This window comes from Perognathus longimembris, unplaced genomic scaffold (genome assembly GCF_023159225.1).
Source record: "Perognathus longimembris pacificus isolate PPM17 unplaced genomic scaffold, ASM2315922v1 HiC_scaffold_5435, whole genome shotgun sequence".
In the NCBI taxonomy this organism is placed as follows: domain Eukaryota; kingdom Metazoa; phylum Chordata; class Mammalia; order Rodentia; family Heteromyidae; genus Perognathus; species Perognathus longimembris.
Genome location: NW_025960862.1, coordinates 1 through 20,000, shown reverse-complemented (window position 1 = coordinate 20,000; position 20,000 = coordinate 1). Strand labels below are relative to the sequence as shown.

The window sequence follows — 20,000 nt, the reverse complement described above, 5'->3', positions numbered from 1 at the left end:
TGCGGGAGTGCCCTACGTCCCGGATGGGCGGTTTGTCCACAGAAGGAAGCACCGAGGCGAGGGGTGCGCTGTCCTCCGCCTACCTGAGCCAGTCCACCGGGGCTGCCGCACCAGAGTCCTTTCCCCAGCCCGTGCCCTCCGCGCGCCCCCTCCCTCCGCTCCCCCCCCGGGGTGTGCCCTCCGCTCCCCCCCCCCGGGGTGTGCCCTCCACCCTCCCCCTCCCTCCGCTCCCCCCCCGGGGTGTGCCCTCCACCCTCCCCCGGGGTGTGCCCTCCGCTCCCCCCCCCCGGGGTGTGCCCTCCACCCTCCCCCTCCCTCCGCCCCCCCCCCGGGGTGTGCCCTCCACGCGCCCCTCCCTCCGCGCCACCTCGCCAGCGGTGCCCAGCCTCCGGCCTCCGCTCACGTGTCCTCGGGGGTCTCGGAGGGAGGGAGGGAGGGAGGGAGGCCCTGTGCCTCAGCCAGCCAGGCACGGCTTCCTCGCGTCGGAGGGGCTTCTTACCCCCGTTGCCCTTCTTCCCGAGGCGCGTCCTGACTTGCCGGGGCTCCTGCCGCTGCGGTGACTGACCCAGGCCGCCGAGATGGCCGGGGCCTCTGTGAAGGTGGCGGTGAGGGTCCGCCCCTTCAACTCCCGGGAGATGAGCCGCGACTCCAAGTGCATCATCCAGATGTCGGGAAGCACCACCAGTGAGTGGGGGGAGGGTGGGGGGGGACGGGGCGGGCCCTGGCCTCCTCCGGTCTGGCACTCGCTGGAGAGTGCAGATGGGCCGGGTGGAATTGCGCTCAGCGCTGACCACGGTGCCTTCTTCCCACAGCCATCGTGAACCCCAAGCAGCCCAAGGAGACGCCCAAGAGCTTCAGCTTCGACTACTCCTACTGGTCGCACACCTCGGTGAGCCGGGACGGGAGCCGGGGCGGCGGACGCGGGCCAGCCGTGGGCCCACGCGGGCTCAGCCCGCTCGCGGCGTGCCCCCTGCCCACGCCGCCCCTCTGCCTCACGCCCCTGCCGTTCTCAGGAGCGGGCCACGGGCCTTCGCTCCGGCCCCCAGCGAGGCCCCCAGCCCCGCCCCATGGGTGGGCTGGGCTGGAGATCCCCCCCCCCCCCCCGGGCCTTTGCTGTTCCCTCTGCAGGGATGCCCTTCCACCCCGTCCCAGCCGCTCCGGGAGGCCCCCTCCAGGCAGGGCGCCCCTGGGGCCCCAGGGAGGGGGCGCGCGGCCTCCTGCAGCTGCCCCGCTGTCGCCCCCAGCCCGAGGACGTCAACTACGCCTCGCAGAAGCAGGTGTACCGGGACATCGGGGAGGAGATGCTGCAGCACGCCTTCGAGGGCTACAACGTGTGCATCTTCGCCTACGGCCAGACGGGGGCGGGCAAGTCCTACACCATGATGGGCAAGCAGGAGAAGGACCAGCAGGGCATCATCCCACAGGCACGCGGGGCGGGCGGGGCCCGGGGACCGGGGAGGGGGAGGGGCGGGGGGCGGGGGAGGCGTGCGCATGGCCTCCCGGCCCCTGCCCCGACCCGGCAGGTCTCTGGCCCTGAGCTGACCTGGGCAGGGAAGGGAGAACTCGGGGTGGTCCCGTGGTCGGCAGACAGTTCACAGGACCTCCTCCCTGCCGGCCAGGAGGACACTGGGATTAGAAGACGGGGACGGGGTGCAGACCCCCTGAGAGCCTGTACGTTGAAATGTGCTCTACCGGGGCGCGGAGGAGGCCTGGCAGAATCGCAGCCTGCCTGGGCACGGAGGGCTGGGTGCCGGGCCGCCCCTCCTCACTGCCCCCCGGTCTCCCCTGCCCCTGCAGCTCTGTGAGGACCTCTTCTCTCGGATCAATGACACGACCAACGACAACATGTCCTACTCGGTGGAGGTGGGTGTCCCCGCGCCCCCGCGCCCAGGGCTCAGGGGCCCAGTTGGGGTTGGTGGTGCTTTCCCGGTTTCAAGTGAGTCCCTGCCGCGGGCCCTTCGCTTGTTGCTTGTGACCAAGCCAGCGAGCTCATCTAAGGCGGGGTGACCCTGGGGGGGCAGAGACTGCTTGGGGGTGGTTCTCAACTTGGCAGGTGTCCGTGGAAAGGCGGCCCTGCCCAGTGCTGGGCCGGGGCCTCGAAGCCCGGCCTGGCGGCACCACGGTTGACGAGGCCCCGGAGCGGCCGCAGGTGTGCCGTGGAACGAGCCCCGGGAGGGGAGAGGCCGGGCGGGCGGGGTGGCCCACCGGCGGGGGACTGCCCCAGGCTCCCCCTTAGGGGCTCCTGACCCGCGGCCCTTGGCCCGGTTAGGTCAGCTACATGGAGATTTACTGCGAGCGTGTCCGTGACCTCCTGAACCCCAAGAACAAGGGGAACCTGCGTGTCAGGGAGCACCCGCTGCTCGGTCCCTACGTGGAAGACCTCTCCAAGCTGGCCGTCACCTCCTACAACGACATCCAGGACCTCATGGACTCAGGGAACAAGGCCAGGTGCAGGGGGAGCTGGCCAGTCCGCCCTGTCCCCCCCACCGCCCTGCGCCCACACCTGAAGGCCCCAGGGAGCCTCCACCCCCACCCCGCTGGGGGCCTCTGCCCTGGAGCTGGAAGCACTCCTTACACACCACCCCCACGTGACAGGACCAGTGTGGGCTGAGGACCCCGAGGTCCTGAGGGCTGAGGACCCCGAGGTCGTGTGGGCTGAGTACCCCCGAGGTCATGTGGGCTGAGGACCCCCGAGGTCGTGTGGGCTGAGTACCCCCGAGGCAGTGAGGGCTGAATACCCCCGAGGTCATGTGGGCTGAGTACCCCCGAGGTCGTGTGGGCTGAGTACCCCCGAGGTCGTGTGGGCTGAGTACCCCCCGAGGTAGTGAAGGCTGAGTACCCCCGAGGTCGTGTGGGCTGAGTACCCCCGAGGTCGTGTGGGCTGAGTACCCCCGAGGCAGTGTGGGCTGAGTACCCCCGAGGCAGTGTGGGCTGAGGACCCCTGAGGTCATGTGGGCTGAGTATCCCTGAGGCAGTGTGGGCTGAGGACCCCCGTGGGGCATGGGCAGGGCTGGGGCTCTGGTAGTGGGAGGGGCAGTGACACTCAGGGGTACATGTTAGCCCCACAAGTCAGGTCAATCTGGTGTCCAGTGACCTGGGTCAGCAGGCTGCCTCCTCCAGAAACCATGTACCTGCCATGGAAGACAGCTAGATACCCCAGGAGGGAGGACTGGATAACCCTTGGAGGAGGACTAGATAACATAACCCATGGAGGAAGACTAGATAACCCTTGGAGGAGGACTAGATAACATAACCCATGGAGGAAGACTAGATAACCCATGGAGGATTAGATAACCCTTGGAGGAGGACTAGATAACCCACGGAGGAGGACTAGATAACCCATGGAGGATTAGATAACCCATGGAGGATTAGATAACCCATGAAGGAGGGCTAGATGACCCATGAAGGAGGGCTAGATGACCCATGGAGGAGGGCTAGATGACCCATGGAGGAGGACTAGATGACCCATGGAGGATTAGATGACCCATGGAGGATTAGATAACCCATGAAGGAGGGCTAGATGACCCATGGAGGAGGGCTAGATGACCCATGGAGGAGGGCTAGATGACCCATGAAGGAGGGCTAGATGACCCATGGAGGAGGACTAGGTAACCCATGGAGGAGGACTAGATGACCCATGGAGGAGGACTAGGTAACCCATGGAGGAGGACTAGATGACCCATGAAGGATGGCTAGATGACCCATAAAGGATGGCTAGATGACCCATGGAGGAGGGCTAGATGACCCATGGAGGAGGGCTAGATGACCCATGAAGGAGGGCTAGATAACCCATGAAGGAGGGCTAGATGACCCATGGAGGAGGACTAGATGACCCATGGAGGATTAGATAACCCATGGAGGATTAGATAACCCACGAAGGAGGGCTAGATGAGCCATGGAGGAGGACTAGATGACCCATGGAGGAGGGCTAGATGACCCATGGAGGAGGACTAGATGACCCATGGAGGAGGACTAAATAACCCTGGTGTGGCCTCCTGTTTCCAGGACTGTGGCAGCCACGAACATGAATGAAACCAGTAGCCGCTCACACGCTGTTTTCAATATCATCTTCACCCAGAAGCGCCATGATGCGGAGACAGACATTACCACGGAGAAAGTGAGCGTGGCGGGCAGCCTCGGTGGGCAGTGCTCCCTGGGGCGGGGGCTGGGCTGGGCTGTGGCGGGGCGAGGAAGGCCGGGGCCGGCAGTCGGGCCGAGCTCTCGCTGGCCCGCGGCACTGACGGGCTGGGGACTGGGGCCGGCGGGCCCCGGTGGGCTCAGGAGGGCCTCCACCGGGGAGCTGCCAGTGGCCCCACAGACAGCCGAGGCGTGTCTCCCAGGGCTGGGTTCCCATCTCTGGTGGTCAGTGCCGCTGTGGGGGCCGTGAGCGGTGCCCGGCGCGGGAGGGCTGCGTCGGATGAGGGGGCGTGGCACCTGCTTGGAACGGAGCTCTGAAGGCCGTGACAGGCGCGGAAGGGCCCTGGGCGGGACGGGGCTCTGGGGAGCGGGTGCCCCCGCAGCAGCCGCGAGCGGCTCCGGCCTTTGACGCGTCTGCCGTTCCAGGTGAGCAAGATCAGCCTGGTGGACCTGGCGGGGAGCGAGCGGGCCGACTCCACCGGCGCCAAGGGCACACGTCTCAAGGTAGGGCCGGGCCGCTCCTCCGGGGCGCAGCCAGCGGGGCCCCGTGCCTAGGCCTGGCAAGCCACGGGGTGGTTGGTTGAGGACAGAGAGAGCTTGGAGCCCCCTCAGCGTCACCCTGAGCCGGGTGGGTGGGCGCCTAGGCCAGAGCCTTCGGCCTGAGGGGGCTCCTGGCACACAGTCTCAGTAGACAGGGACAAGAGACCCCGTCTGGAGAGCAGTCCTTTGCCATGGTCCCCGCCTGCACCAGAGATGTCCATCTCCCACCCCAAGGGGACATGGTGACCTGGCTGGCAGAGTCCCAAGGGGCACTGTCCCGTGGACACAGTCCTTTGTGCCAGGAGGTGGTGTTGTGTCGTCCCGAGCCCTGCTTGAGGTCTGCCACACGCGAGGACTGAGGGGTTCTGGAGGCTGTACCAGGCAGGGGGGTGTGAGGCGGAGCCAGGCTGCCGACGGAACCGGGGGAACACAGCCCCTGCCTTCCTGGCCGGGTAGGGCCTCTAGAAGGCCGGCCACCGCACCCCTTACCACGGTGGCCCCAGAGGTCAGCGGGCAGGTGCCCCGTGGGTCAGGCCCTAGAGGAGCCTGCTGGAGCGAGCCTGCTGACCTTCTGACCTCCTCCACACCCAGGAAGGAGCCAACATCAACAAGTCCCTGACCACCTTGGGGAAGGTCATCTCCGCCCTGGCTGAGATGGTGAGCTGACTCCAGGCTGCCTGACGCCAGGCTGCCGGGGCTGGAGCGGGGGGCTGGACTGGAGACGTGTCTCCCTCTTGGGCCCGCCCTGGAGACTGCGGGGGGCCCCTGTGCCTGTTCTCAGGTGCCGGGAGCTCGCCATAGCTGTTCTCAGGTGCCCACTCTGGGGAGGTGGCTGCCATCCAGGAGGAAGCCCAGAGGAGGCGGGGCCACGGGGCTGGAGCTGGAATCCCGGTCCCCTTTACCCCCTGGAGCCTTGGGCCGCTCCGAGGGTCGCCTGCCATGGCCTTGGGCAGCCCTGCCTCGCGCTGGCCCGATCTAGCTACCCTCCAGAAGAAGCCCACCGCACGTGGAGGGGAGGGCCCGGGCTCGGCAGGCCCTTCCCCAGGCCTCGTGGGCCCTGGAGACCCTGCCCTATTCTGAGGTGGGTGGTGGTTGGGCGACAGCGGCCTGAGAGGCCACACGCTCGTTTGGTCTGTTACCAGTTCGGGGCGGCCAGCCACGGTGCGGTCAGTGGGCTGAGGCCATGGGAGCCGCCCTCCTCCCCTCACCCCGGCCCCTGCGAGTCCAGCCTCTCCTCTGGTTCTCAGACCCGCTCTGTCCTTTCTTTTGCAGGACTCTGGGCCCAATAAGGTAAGCTGCTTGGTCTCCGTGAAAGGGTCAGAGCGGGACTGGGGACCCTCAGCCCGGCTCCCCAGGGCATCTCAGCCCTTCGTGTATTCACTTCGTGTAGTCACGTGTCCTCCGCCCCCGCCACTCCCTAGTGGGCGAGCGCCACAGCTCTTCTGACCACGTGGCAGAAGGCACGGACGAGGCAGAAACAGAAACGTGACCCTTCACGAGGGTGAACACAAGCGTTGAGTGTGAGCCACAGCAAGTCGGCCTTCAGCCCCAAGGCCCCCCAGGGCTTACGGCAGCAGCCTGCGGCAGCGCCTGGGGCAGGAAGGGCCGGGGAGCCCCGTGTCTGGAGCGAGGAGCGGTGGGGTAGGGAAGGCTGAAGAACGGGGGACACAGAGGGACTGAGCGGAAGGGGGAGAACGCGCATGGGGTGACGGGGGGACTGAGGTAAGCACTGTGGGGGAGGGCGGGGAACTCTGCGATTGTGTGAGGAAGCATGGGGGGCTGTGGGAGGGAAGTGGGAGGAAGTGTGAGAGGAAATGGGGGACTGTGGGAAGAAATCATGAGGAGCGGGGAGGGAGACAGGAGGAAGTGTGAGAGGAAATAGCAAGGAAGTGTGAGGGAAATGGGAGGAAGTGTGAGAGGAAATAGTGAGGAAGTATGAGAGGAAATCATGAGGAGCGGGGAGGGAGACAGGAGGAAGTGTGAGAGGAAATAGCGAGGAAGTGTGAGGGAAATGGGAGGAAGTGTGGGAGGAAATAGTGAGGAAGTATGAAAGAAATCATGAGGAGCGGGGAGGGAGACAGGAGGAACTGAGAGGAAATAGTGAGGAAGTGTGAGGGAAATGGGAGGAAGTGTAAGAGGAAATGGGGGGACTGTGGGAGGAAATCATGAGGAGCGGGGAGGGAGACAGGAGGAACTGAGAGGAAATAGTGAGGAAGTGTGAGGGAAATGGGAGGAAGTGTGGGAGGGAGACAGGAGGAAGTGAGAAAATTATAAGGAGCCGTGGGAGGGAAAGAGATGTGAGGAACTGTGGGAGGGAATTGTGAGGAGCTGAGGGAGTGCAGTGCAGGTTCCAGTGTTGGATGCAGTGCAGGGAGCCGTGGGAGTGCAGTACGGGGAGCCGTGGGAGTGCAGTGCAGGGAGCTGTGGGAGTGCAGTGCTGAGAGCCGTGGCAGTGCATGCAGTTGCATGGATGCAGTGTGGGGAGCCTTGGGAGCGCAGTGCAGGTCACAGTGTTGGATGCAGTGCAGGAGCCGTAGGAGTGCCATGCAGGGAGCTGTGGGAGTGCAGTGCGGAGAGCCATGGCAATGCATGCAGTTGTATGGATGCAGTGTGGGGAGCCTTGGGAGTGCAGTGCAGGTCGCAGTGTTGGATGCAGTGCAGGAGCCGTGGGAGTGCCGTGCAGGGAGCTGTGGGAGTGCAGTGCAGGTCACAGTGTTGGATACAGTGCAGGAGCCGTGGGAGTGCCGTGCGGGTCACAGTGTTGGATGCTGTGGGGGGCGCCATGGGAGTGCAGTGCAGGTGGCAGTGTTGGATGCAGTGCAGGCTGCAGTGCTGGATGAGTGTGGGGAGCCGTGGGAATGCAGTGAAGGTCACAGTGTCGGATGCAGTTTGGGGAGCCGTGGGAGTGCAGGGAGCCGTGGGAGTGCAGTGAAGGTCGCAGTGTTGGATGCAGTTTGGGGAGCCGTGGGAGTGCGGTGCAGGGTGCAGTGTTGTATGCAGTGTCGGTCGCAGTGCGGGGAGCCGTGGGAGTGCTTTGCGGTTGCAGTGTTGGATGCAGTGCGGGGAGCCATAGGAGTGCAGTCACAGTGTTGGATGCAGTGGGGGAGCCATAGGAGTGCTGTGCGGGGAGCCATGGGAGTGCAGTGCAGATCGCAGTGTTGGATGCAGTGCGGGGAGCTGTGGGTGTGCAGTGCAGGTTGCAGTGTTGGATGCAGTGCAGGGAGCTGTGGGAGTGCAGTGTGGTTCGCAGTGTTGGATGCAGTGCGGGGAGCCTTAGGAGCGCTGTGCGGGTCTCAGTTTTGGATGCAGTGTGGGGTGCCGTGGGAGTGCAGTGCGTGCCGCAGTGTTGTATGCAGTGCAGGTCGCAGTGTTGGTGGGAGTGCCGCGCGGGGTGCAGCGCGGGGGCTGCCTGAGAAGGGGGCCAGCGAGGTCAGTCGTGTGGAAGGACCCTGAGGGGGCGAGCTGGGTGGAGCTGTGTGAGGACTCGGTCCCCTCTGGGCCGGGTGCCCAGGGCCCGGCTGGTCCTCGGCCCGTGGGCAGAGCCGGCTGGCTGGCCCAGCAGGGCTGGACTTGAGCAGGGCTGGGAGCCGGCTGCGGTGTGCGGCGTGCGCTGGGCGAGGACGGCCTGTCTGGCAGGGAGGAGGGCGGCGTGCCGTGGACCTGGCCTGGGATGACAGGCGGGGGGAGGTGGAGGGGAGGAGCGGGGTGGCCCTGAGAGGTGGCAGAGCGCCACTGGACGGGGGGTACCCTTGCACACGGGGGGGCGGGGCCCGGGGCAGACGCTCTGCAGATACTCCCACGAGCACGTAGGTGAATGGACAGAGGCTGCCAAGTAACTCGAGAGCCACCCGCGGTGGGGTCCTCCGAGTATCCGCAGGAAGCCGTTCCAGCAGCCATTACCCAGGGACCAGTTCCTGTTCTGAGTGACTGCTGTTGGTCTTAACAGAGGCATAAAAAGCCATCGGGAGCAGGAGTGTAGAGGACCCCCCCCCCCCCCGCAGCCCCCGGGACGGGCAGAGCAGACAGTTAAGGAGGGCCTAGGGACTGTGTGGAGGACAGGAGAGGGTCGGATGGGGAAGGGCAGAGGTGCGCTGTGCCGGCCCGCCAGAGGCTTCTTCCTTCCGGCCGGAGGTGCTGCTTCAGACGGAGCAGAGGGAAGACGCCCCGGCTGGCGAAGGCCGCCCTCAGCCCTGGCGCAGCCGGGAGACCCAGAGGCCTGAGGCCCCGGGCGCGGCGCGGAGCCCCCTGCACCGCCGCCTCTGGATTGGGGGTTCGCTCTGCAGGCCCTGCGCTTGCCTTCCCTGACGCGGGCTCAGGATTCACCTTGAATGTGTCCTCACAGAACAAGAAAAAGAAGAAGACCGACTTCATCCCGTACCGAGACTCTGTGCTGACCTGGCTCCTCCGGGAGAACCTGGGTGAGGACGTTGGGGAGCCCCGTGCTAGGGCTGTGCCCCTCCTCCCCCGCCACCCGGGGGAGGGAAGCCACCGGGAGAGAGGACCGCCCCCCTTTCCTGGGCTCAGCCAGCCCTTCCCAGTGCCTGGGAGCCGGGGGTCGGGACGACTACCGGGGCCCGGGGAACGCGCACCCCGGTGGGTGAGGCTGGCCGCGACACCCTTCCAGATCTCGGTTTCCCCATCTGTAACATGGATGTAGGACTCGGTGATTTTGGGGGAGCTCCGCGTGCCTGCTGGCTTTTGGGGGGCAGGGGCTCCGTGAACCCCACTCCTCTCTGCCGGAGTGCCAAGCCCCGAGAGGGGGACACAGTCGGATGGAGGCCGACACGCCCGGCGCGGATCCCATCCTGACAGCACAGCCTCAGCCAGCTTGGGAGGCGAGGCCCAGGCTGGCCGGGGGAGCGGCGGGGGGCTCTGCGCGCCGGCCGCCCCCCCCACGCCCAGCCGGGCAGCGTTTGTGTGCCGGGGCAGGCCTGCCGGGCGGAGGGGAGCAGGGGGATCGTCTCCTGGGGACAGCGGGAGCTGAGCGGGGTCAGGGGCTCGCAGACACGCGCGTCCCTGCGTGTGACACGGACAGGCCGGGAGGCAGGCCGCTCCCGCAGGGCCGCGGCCAGCCCTGGCCCCGGGGTGGGGGCGGGGAGACCCCTTCCCCAGGCCCGCCAGGCCCGTCCTTCCCACCGTGACCTCGCTGTCTCCGGGGTCTCCCCGGGAGTCAGGCCCAGGCCCGGGGCAGATCAGGGGTCCCGGGGTCCCGAGACGGCGGGACCCTCTGTCCACGCTTGGGGCAGGGGTAGCGGGTGTCCTGGAGGCCGGGTGGGGTCCGTGGGCGACCCTGGCGCAGCCTCCGAGGCCGCCAGCGGGCTCCCCTGCCACCTGAGAGAACGAAATGGCTTCCGGCCCGTTGTTACCGCTCTGGGCCCGGAGTCGGGTGTGAAACGCCGAGGAAAACGTTTCAAATGGCGACCGCGAAGGGTGTGGGGGAAACCCGAGCCCAGGCGGCCTGCCTGTTGGAGGAAGCCCTGTGAAGCCCTCCACACCCGCACCTGCCGTGGGCCGGGACGGGGGGTGGCAGCCGTGACACGGCCCTGTGTCGGGGGCAACGCGGGGCGGCGTGGACGCCACCCCGGCCCGCACCTGTGCGCCTAGGGAAGGCGGCGACCTGGTTCCCCTTGCCTGGGCCTCCTCATGGGAGAACACCGCGCGGGGGGGGGCCCCCCAGGCCCCCCTCGGGGCCGAGACCTCCTGCGGGGTGACCGCGTTGTCTCCCCTCAGGCGGCAACTCCAGGACGGCTATGGTGGCGGCGTTGAGCCCGGCGGACATCAACTACGACGAGACTCTCAGCACACTGAGGTGAGGCCGGGGGGGCGGGGTGCACCGAGGGCTCGCGGGGGGGGGGGGGGGCAGGGGTCGCAGGTCCCGTGTGGCAGCAGGTGGGGCAGCTGTGCTGCCGGCAGGGAACCCGGGGCCCTCGGCGAGCTGGGGGGACGCGGGCGGGGACGCGGGCGGGTTCCGTGCTTTGGGTTCAGGGGGGCTGGTGCACCTGCACGCAGGAGGCCCTCTCCCTCCTGCCCCGTAGCACCGTCTCCTCACGCGGTGGGGGGGGGGGGCTGCGCCACCCCCGCCGTCGGCCAGCCAGGTCCCCCGGGGCTGTGCTCACCCCAGGCTGGGCCCCCCGGCCCCGGGGGCGCGCACCTGCCCCGCGGCCACACCTGCCTCCCCTGCCCAGGTACGCGGACCGGGCCAAGCAGATCCGCTGCAACGCCATCATCAACGAGGACCCCAACAACAAGCTGATTCGGGAGCTGAAGGACGAGGTGACCCGGCTGCGGGACCTGCTGTACGCCCAGGGCCTGGGCGACATCACTGAGAGTGAGTGCCCGCGCGGAGGCGGGGCTGCCGGCCCTCCGGCCGCCCCGCGTGACCCCCCACCCCACCCCACCCCACCCCGGCCGAGCTCTGCCGCAGATCACGTGTGGGTGGGGCCGGGATGAGGCTGGTGTTCTCTCCTCGGCCTGGAGCGGGGGTGGAGCGGGGGTGGGGGGTGGGGGGGCTCTGCTCCCCCGCCGTGAGGCCCTCTGCCACCCTGCCTGTCGCCGCCCGCCCCGCCCCGCCCCGCCCCGCCCCGCGCGATGGGCCTGCAGACCCCTGGAGGTGAACTTGCTGTTTCTCTGTCTCTCCTCCCCCTGCCTGCTCGCCCCGTAGCCAGCACTGTGCCTGGAGGACCCAAATGTGTGTATTCGCCACTGCCACTGCATCCGCTTCCAGCCTGGCCTAGGGCGCGGGGCGGGGCGGGGCGGGGCGGCCGGGAGGGCAGGCCCGGGGCGGGCGGGGGGGGGGGGGCAGTGACGTCCCCGCCGGCTTCGGCTCCCCCACCTCGGGGCGATAAAGAACGGCCGCCCGCTGGCCGGTGCCCCCGCTACTCCGCTGGCCGGGAGATTAGTCCGCCTCTGAGCCCAGTTCCTGGCTCCCCCCAGCCCGTACCTGACACGGGGGGCCCGGGGAGGTAGAGGAGAGGCCGTCATCTCAGGCCCAAAGTGGCCAAGGTCAGAGCCTTGACCCCTGAGATCCCACAGGCCCCGGAGGGTCGGAGGGCCGGAAGGCGGTCGCGTCCTGGCTCCGGGTTCAGGTCCGCCCCCGCCCGCCGTGGCCCCGGCCGCCCCCGCGGGGTCCCTGCCCGGAAAGGACACAGTCAGTGCTCAGGGCCCACGGCGCCGAGCCCTGCCCCGCCCTGCCTCCGGCCTCGGCCCGCAGGCCTCCCCGCCCCGCTGCCCTGCCCGGTGCCGTCCCGTGCCGGCCCCCGCTCCGCGCGTGGCCCGCTGCTTCTGCTTCCGCTGGGAGGGGCCGGGCGCCTCCCCGCCCCGTGTCGCCGCTCAGCTCCTGGGCTGGGGAGGCTGGCGGAGGGACCCCCCGGGGGGCCTCTGCTCACCCCCTCCTCCAGAGGGCCTCTGGGCTGCGCCTGAGCCCGCTGACGGCGGGTAGCCCACCTGCAGGGGTCGAGGACGAGTGTTGGGGTCCCGGGCAGGCGGCAGTGGCTGGGGGAATGCGGGGGGGGGGGCCGTGAGCTCAAGCTGGCCCTGGCCCTCGGGTTCGGGGGCAGCGGAGGCTCTGGAGCGTGGTGGGGTGCAGAGGGCCGTGAGGGCCGCCGTGGGGAGAATGGGCCCCGTGGCCGGCAGGGGACGGGAACGGGGCCCTGCATGCGCTTGCCCCACGCCCGGCACCGCGGCTGCTCTCCCTCCGCGCCCGGTTTCTGTGCCCTGCCTTCCCCCGGCCCCGGGCCCGGCTTCCTCCCGGCTGCGTCTCCTTCCTCCCTCCCGCGCCCTCTGCCCACCGTGCCCCCCCTCCCGCCTTAGACACGTCCACCCTGGGCCCCGGCGGCCGTCCCCGTGGCGGGGCCGGGCCGCGTCCAGCTGTGGCCGTCTCTCCGCAGTGACCAACGCCCTGGTGGGCGTGAGCCCCTCGTCCTCGCTCTCCGCCCTGTCCAGCCGCGCCGCCTCCGTGTCCAGCCTCCACGAGCGCATCCTGTTCGCTCCGGGCAGCGAGGAAGCCATCGAAAGGCTGAAGGTGAGGGGGCGGGGTGCCGGGCCCCGGGACGCGGCCGGGGAGAGGGGACGGAGCCCCGCCCCGGAGGGCGGAGGCGCGGCGGTGCGGCGGGGCGTCCGGCTGTCCCCAGCCCTCCCGCGGCCGGCGGCGTGGGGTTCAGCGGCGGGCGGAGGGCGGCCCGGCGGGAGCTTCTCCCCAGGGGCTCGGGTGCCCCGGCCCCACGGGCCGGCGTGGAGGGAGAGCGCCTCGCGGCGACGGCCCGGGCCTCTCGCTGCGTCCCGAGGTCAGCCGGCCTCGCTCAGGGAGCAGCGGACCCGCGGGGCCAGCGTGGGGAGTCCCGTCCCTCCTGCCCCCCCCCCGTGCCCCTTCCTGCAGCCCTGCAGGCCCTGGCGACGCTCGGCTTGCTGTCACCCAGGCTGCGCTCACTGAGAAGGGTGGCAGGGGGCTGTGTGGACTCTGAGCCCTCCACGCTGTTTCCTGTGCCCCCCGAGTCCTCCATGCTGTGCCCTGTGCCCCCCGAGTCCTCCACGCTGTTCCCTGTGCCCCCCGAGTCCTCCACGCCGTCCCCTGTGCCCCCCGAGTCCCCCACGCCGTCCCGTGTGCCCCCCGAGTCCTCCACGCCGTCCCGTGTGGCCCCCGAGTCCTCCACGCCGTCCCGTGTGGCCCGAGTCCTCCGCGCTGTCCCCTGTGACCCCCGAGTCCCCCACGCCGTCCCCTCTGACCCCCGAGTCCTCCACGCCGTCCCCTGTGCCCCCCGAGTCCTCCACGCCGTCCCCTCTGACCCCCGAGTCCTCCACGCCGTCCCCTGTGCCCCCCGAGTCCTCCACGCCGTCCCCTGTGCCCCCCGAGTCCCCCACGCCGTCCCGTGTGCCCCCCGAGTCCTCCCACGCCGTCCCCTCTGACCCCCGAGTCCCCCACGCCGTCCGTGTGGCCCCTCCGCCCTCTCCGCTCCCCGCTCCCCAGCGCTGGATCAGGCTGGCTCCCTGCCGCCCCTCCCGGGGTTCCGGGCCTCTGTCGCTCCCTCGCACGCGGGCCTCACGCGGCTCCGCCCTGCTCCCCCACAGGAGACGGAAAAGATCATCGCCGAGCTCAACGAGACGTGGGAGGAGAAGCTGCGGCGGACGGAGGCCATTCGCATGGAGCGGTGAGCGGCGGGGAGACCGAGGCTGGGGGGGGGGAGGCAGAGCGAGGGGCCCGCGGCCAAGGCTGGGTGAGGGCCGCGCCCCGACCTCCAGCCCTGCCCCGCACGACCCTGCCGTCAGGACCGGCCCGTCCTTCCCGGCCCCCGGGCGGACGCGATACCACGCGCAGGGTTGGGGGCCGGCCGCCAACGCCGCCGCTCGCTGCGCAGACCCCGGGGTCACGGCTGCCGCGGGGGCCGCCGGGCGCCCAGGCCCGGGCACCCGGAGCCCGCCCCAGCCCGGGTGGCGGGAGCCCCCGCTGACCCAGCTCCGACCTCCAGGGAGGCGCTGCTGGCGGAGATGGGCGTGGCCATGAGGGAGGATGGCGGCACCTTGGGCGTGTTCTCCCCCAAGAAGGTAGGCGGCGCCGCGGCCCCCAGTGTGGGTGGGGGGCTGCCCCTGGGGGGTGGGCCCCTCCCACCCCTGGGGGGTGGGCCCCTCCCCTCCCCTCCCCTCCCCTCCCCTCCCCTCCCCTCCTCCCTCCCAGACTTCTGGGCCCCCCCTCCTCCCCGTGAGCCCTCCCGGTGTCGTGGGCCCGTCTCCTGAGGCCGGGATGAGGCCGGGGCCCTCGCAGGCCACAGGGCCCACTGCCCCGGGCCGGCCGCCCTTGCCCGGGAACCCGAGAGGCTCCCAGACGCTCCTGGGTTCTCATACCCCCCGCCCCCCCCCGGGGGCAGCGCCCCTGGCTGCCAGGCCAGCCTCTAGGGGTCTGGGCTCCGGCCCCAGGCACACCGGTACCCGTGCCCACCTCTGATTGGGCAAAGATGGCCAGAGAGGCCCCAGGAGGGACAGCTCCCCGGCGGCGCTGAGCTGCCAGCCCAGCGAGGCCAACTGAGCTGGCCCCGGGGTCCCGGAGCCCTGACCCAGGGCCTTCCTTGGGGACCCTTTCCCTCCCGGGCTGCGGGGTGTGGGGGGCAGGCAGTGCCCTCAGAAGCCAGGCCTGGGGTGGGGGCGGGCCCGTGGGGCGCCCCGCCCCTCCTCCGGAGCGGTGACCCTCCTCCCTCCCCCAGACGCCGCACCTCGTCAACCTCAACGAGGACCCGCTGATGTCCGAGTGCCTCCTCTACTACATCAAGGACGGGGTCACCAGGTGGGGACTCGGCCTCCGGCCAGGGTGGGGCCCTGGGGCGGGAGGGCCCCCGAGCCCCGGCGTCCGCCCCAACCGTGTGGCCCGCCGGCCCCTCCTGGAGACCGGCACCGTGGACCCCCCGCGGGCCCCGCGGCTCTCCTGCTGGCTAGGCTGTGTCGGGGGCCTTGCGCCCACCTTTGCCTCCTGAGTGCACACTCTGGGCGCTTCTAGAAAACCCCACCGGGCATCTCCCGGAGGCTGGTCTCGGGGTGGGGGGGGGCAGCGGGGGACACTGTGGGGTGCTGGGCCCCGCCGCCCCTCATTCCCCTCCCCCGCCCGCAGAGTGGGCAGGGAGGACGCGGAGAGGCGGCAGGACATCGTTCTCAGCGGACACTTCATCAAGGAGGAGCACTGTGTCTTCCGGAGCGACTCCCGGGGAGGCAGCGAAGGTAGCCCCGCCCGCAGCCCCCACCGCCCACCCCACCCCACCCCACCCTGGGCTGCCAGCCGCCCGCCCCGCCACCCCATCCTAAGTGGGGCGCTCGTCAGGGCCAGGTGGGGCCAGGGCTGGTGTTCTTATGGGGGGGCTGGTGTTCTCATGGGGGGCCAGGGCTGGTGTTCTTATGGGGGGAAGGCTGGTGTTCTCATGGGGGGGCCAGGGCTGGTGTTCTTATGGGGGGCTGGTTTTCTCATGGGGGGGCCAGGGCTGGTGTTCTCATGGGGGGCTGGTGTTCTTATGGGGGGGCCAGGGCTGTTTTATGGGGGGCTGGTGTTCTTATGGGGGACCAGGGCTGGTGTTTTATGGGGGGCTGGTGTTCTCATGGGGGGCCAGGGCTGGTGTTCTTATGGGGGGAAGGCTGGTGTTCTCATGGGGGGGGCCAGGGCTGGTGTTTTATGGGGGGAAGACTGGTGTTCTTATGGGGGGCAGCCTCTTTGAAGGCCAGGCAGCAGGCAGAGTACTGAGGAGGGGGAGGGCAATGCGGCTGGCTCCGGGGCAGGCCGTAGCGGGGGAGTAGGCCATCTGTGCACCCCACCTGCCACTGGCCTCTCTCCAGAGGATGACAGTTCATGTTTTGCCTGGAGCTTGCCGGGTCTACCTGACACCCAGGGGCCCGTGCCCCCCGCCCCCACCAGCCCAGGTCCGCCAGCCTCTCCTCAGCTGCCTGACTGGCTCCGGGTGCTGCTTCTCGGTGCATTGCTGGGGGCACGGGTACCCCAGGATTCCCCCGGCGGCCAGGTCCCGTCGGAGCCCTAGGGGACATGGTTCCTATGATGGCCTTCACTCTGACTGGAGACCCGGCACTGTAAGGCAGGCTGTGACTCGGGTCATTTCCTCCTCCCTGATGTAGGGACACCCACGAGGCTCCCCTGGGGTCACTGTGCATGGCTAGGCTCTGTGAACAGGAGTTAGGAGCTGGGGCTGGGGGGGGGGGCACTAAGGGCCAGGCAAGTGGAGCTGTCAGAGCGACAGCCCCCTCCCTCACCACCCCATCTCTCTGTCCTGTAGCTGTGGTGACCCTCGAGCCTTGCGAGGGGGCAGACACGTACGTCAACGGCAAGAAGGTCACTGAGCCCAGCATCCTACGATCAGGTACAGCTGGGGGCGTGGGGGACCAGGGTGGATGGCTGGGGGCCTGTGGAGGACCGGGGGTAGATGGCTGGGGGTGTGGGGGGGCCGGGGTGGATGGCTGGGGGCCTGTGGAGGACCGGGGTAGATGGCTGGGGGTGTGGGGGGGCCGGGGTGGATGGCTGGGGGCCTGTGGAGGACCGGGGTAGATGGCTGGGGGTGTGGGGGGCTGGGGTGGATGGCTAGGGGCCTGGGGGGCCGGGGTGGATGGCTGGGGGCCTGGGGGGCCGGGGTGGATGTTTGGATGAGGTACAGCTGGGGGCGTGGGGGGGCCGGGGTGGATGTTTGGATGAGGTACAGCTGGGGGCGTGGGGGCCGGGTGGACGGGTGGGGTAGGTCTGGGAACACGAGGGAGGCCTTCGTAATGCAAATGCATTCAGTTCATCACCAAGAATTCTCAGTCTTGAAAGGTTTTCTATTATATTTTTAAATTTTTTTTGCCAGTCCTGGGCCTTGGACTCAGGGCCTGAGCACTGTCCCTGGCTTCTTTTGCTCAAGGCTAGCACTCTGCCACTTGAGCCACAGCGCCGCTTCTGGCCATTTTCTGCATATGTGGTGCTGGGGAATCGAACCCAGGGCTTCACGCATGCTAGGCGAGCACTCCACCGCTAAGCCCCATTCCCAGCCCTTGAAAGTTTTGTTGCTACTTAAAACTTCCAAGTTCCAAGTCTCCTCTGAGACTCTGGGCAAACTCCAGCGTGAGCCCTTGTGAAATCAGAGACGATCACATGGTGGCCGTGTGCGGGGCGGGGGCGGGGGACGCATCCTCGTTCCCAAAGGGAGGAAACGAACGAACACAGCGGAGGCGGAGGGGACCAAAGCAGGGGCGAGACCCCGCAGGGCAGACGCCAGACCCCACCCATGGCTCACGCGCGGTGCCCAGGGCCCGGGAGCCCCGTGGGGCGCGCACAGACACTCTCCCGCAGACAGCCAGCGCGGGGAGGCCAGTTCCAGGGCGTTTTGTTCCCGGAGCCCGAGGGAACTGATTGCAGAGTAACCGGAGAGAGCGGGAAGCGCGAAGGCGCGGGAGATGGACCCGCCGACGCCACGCGCGCCTCCCCGGACCCCCCGAGGGTCCCCACGCCCGGCCTCGCCTCTGTCCCCAGGAAACCGCATCATCATGGGCAAGAGCCACGTGTTCCGGTTCAACCACCCGGAGCAGGCGCGCCAGGAGCGGGAGCGCACGCCCTGCGCGGAGACGCCCGCGGAGCCCGTGGACTGGGCCTTCGCCCAGCGGGAGCTGCTGGAGAAGCAGGGCATCGACATGAAGCAGGAGATGGAGCAGAGGCGAGGCCCGGGGTCCCGGGGGGGGGGGGGAGGGGGAGGGGTGCCGCCCGCGGGCCCGGCGCTCACCCCGCCCGCCCGCCCGCCCTCCGCAGGCTGCAGGAGCTGGAGGACCAGTACCGCCGCGAGCGCGAGGAAGCCACCTACCTGCTGGAGCAGCAGCGGCTGGTGAGGGGGCTCCTCCCGGGGTTGGGGGGGGGACGGGCGCCCGCAGGGCGGGCCGGGGGGGGTCACGCGCCGTGCCTCCCCCCAGGACTACGAGAGCAAGCTGGAGGCCCTGCAGAAGCAGATGGACTCAGGTACTACCCAGAGGTGAACGAGGAGGAGGAGGAGCCGGAGGATGAAGGTGAGGGGGGCGGGGCCTGGAGGAGGGGGCGGGGCCCGGAGGAGGGGGGTGGGGCTGGAGGAGGGGAGGTGGGGCCTGGAGGATGGGGGCGGGGCCTGGAGGAGGGCGGGGCCTGGAGGAGGGGGCGGGGGCTGGAGGATGGGGGGCTGGAGGGGCGGGGCCTGAAGGAGGGGGCGGGGCCCGGAGGAGGGGGCGGGGCCCGGAGGGGGCGGGGCCCGGAGGATGGGGGCGGGGCCTGGAGGAGCGGGCCCGGAGGAGGGGGCGGGGCCCGGAGGGGGCGGGGCCCGGAGGAGGGGGCGGGGCCTGGCGGAGGGGGCGGGGCCCGGAGGAGGAGGGGCGGGGCCTGGAGGAGGGGAGGTGGGGCCTGGAGGATGGGGGCGGGGCCTGGAGGAGCGGGCCCGGAGGAGGGGCGGGGCCCGGAGGGGGCGGGGCCCGGAGGAGGGGGGCGGGGCCCTCGCCCGAGAGGAGCCGGCGGCCAGTGCTTCCGGGAGACCGAAGGGCAGTCCCCAGGTCGCCGCTGACCGGCGTGACCACGCAGGGGCGGGAGGTGGCGGGCAGCATGGCGGCGTCTCCCGGGTGACCCGCGCGTCCTCTCCCCGCAGTCCACTGGACGGAGCGGGAGTGCGAGCTGGCGCTCTGGGCCTTCCGGAAGTGGAGGTGGTACCAGTTCACGTCCCTGCGGGACCAGCTGTGGGGCAACGCCATCTTCCTGAAGGAGGCCAACGCCATCAGCGTGGAGCTCAAGAAGAAGGTGGGCCCCGCCCCTGGGCCACGCTCCCTGTGGGGGGGGGCTGCCGTCGCCCATGTGCCGGGGTCGGCCGCCCCCAGCCAGGGTGGGGAGGGGGGCAGAGCAGCCCTGCCGGCCCGGACGCCGCCCCCGCTCAGGGGAGACGGCGGGCCCGGTGGCAGGGAGGCGCGGCCCCTCCCAGGGGTGGCTGGAAGGTTCTGGCGCGCGGCGGAGACCCGGCGCGCGGAGGGGCCCTCCCGGGACCCGCTTCCGTGCCCTGCGGGGCTGACGGGCATCGTGGCTTGCTGCGCAGGTCCAGTTCCAGTTTGTCCTCCTCACCGACACCTTGTACTCCCCACTGCCGCCCGACCTGCTGCCCCCGAGGCCGCCAAGGACCGGGAGACGCGCCCCTTCCCCCGCACCATCGTGGCTGTGGAGGTCCAGGACCAGAAGAACGGGGCCACCCACTACTGGACGCTGGGGAAGCTCAGGTGGGGCCCGGGGCCGGGCGGGGGGGAGGGGGGAGTGGGAGTGGGGGGGGCCGCGTGGGCGGGGGGAGGGGTGAGTGGGAGGGGAGGGGCTGCCTGGGCGGGGCACTGTCTTCCTTCCACGTCTTTCCTCGCGAGGGACAATAGTGTTCAAAGTCCTCAGTGGCCTTGGGGTGGCCCCACCCCCGCCTCACCCCCCGTGATCACCCCTGGGACAATGAGCCCCACTTCCGAGGCTCGGCTGGGCTCTGTCCGCGTGTCCGCCAGGCCCCGTGCTGCCGCCTGCCGGGCCCGGGAGGGATCGTGGCTCAGACGCAGATCTCGCGGCCGACCCTTCCGTGGTCCCGAGGGCCCGGGGAAGGGGGGCACCCGGCGATGCCGGGGTGCCGAGGACAGCCCGGGGTGGGGGGCGCGGTGGCCTGAGCGCCCGCCTGGCCCCTGCGCCCCGCAGGCAGCGCCTGGACCTGATGCGGGAGATGTACGACCGGGCGGCGGAGGTGCCCTCCAGCGTCGTGGAGGACTGCGACAACGTGGTGACGGGCGGGGATCCCTTCTACGACCGCTTCCCCTGGTTCCGGCTGGTGGGCAGGTGCGCACCCCTC

At 70.0% G+C, this 20,000-nt stretch overlaps 1 protein-coding gene across 1 annotated transcript in view; it reads left to right on the top strand.

Moving 5' to 3' along the window:
• Window positions 1-19,987, top strand: part of LOC125345239 (kinesin-like protein KIF1A) — a gene marked incomplete at its 3' end in the record, with an annotated part of 39,256 nt that extends 19,269 nt beyond the window's left edge. The window contains 26 exon segments of the mRNA XM_048337454.1: window positions 522-684; window positions 813-889; window positions 1,245-1,424; window positions 1,798-1,863; window positions 2,270-2,448; window positions 4,006-4,117; window positions 4,564-4,641; window positions 5,269-5,334; window positions 5,950-5,967; window positions 9,020-9,095; window positions 10,408-10,486; window positions 10,863-11,005; window positions 12,564-12,697; window positions 13,741-13,820; window positions 14,139-14,214; window positions 14,868-14,947; window positions 15,269-15,375; window positions 16,434-16,517; window positions 17,660-17,840; window positions 17,933-18,005; window positions 18,091-18,130; window positions 18,133-18,183; window positions 18,786-18,934; window positions 19,224-19,290; window positions 19,293-19,401; window positions 19,850-19,987. Of these exon segments, the coding sequence (XP_048193411.1) occupies window positions 579-684; window positions 813-889; window positions 1,245-1,424; window positions 1,798-1,863; window positions 2,270-2,448; window positions 4,006-4,117; window positions 4,564-4,641; window positions 5,269-5,334; window positions 5,950-5,967; window positions 9,020-9,095; window positions 10,408-10,486; window positions 10,863-11,005; window positions 12,564-12,697; window positions 13,741-13,820; window positions 14,139-14,214; window positions 14,868-14,947; window positions 15,269-15,375; window positions 16,434-16,517; window positions 17,660-17,840; window positions 17,933-18,005; window positions 18,091-18,130; window positions 18,133-18,183; window positions 18,786-18,934; window positions 19,224-19,290; window positions 19,293-19,401; window positions 19,850-19,987 (2,549 nt within the window).
• Window positions 19,988-20,000: the final 13 nt, after the last annotated feature.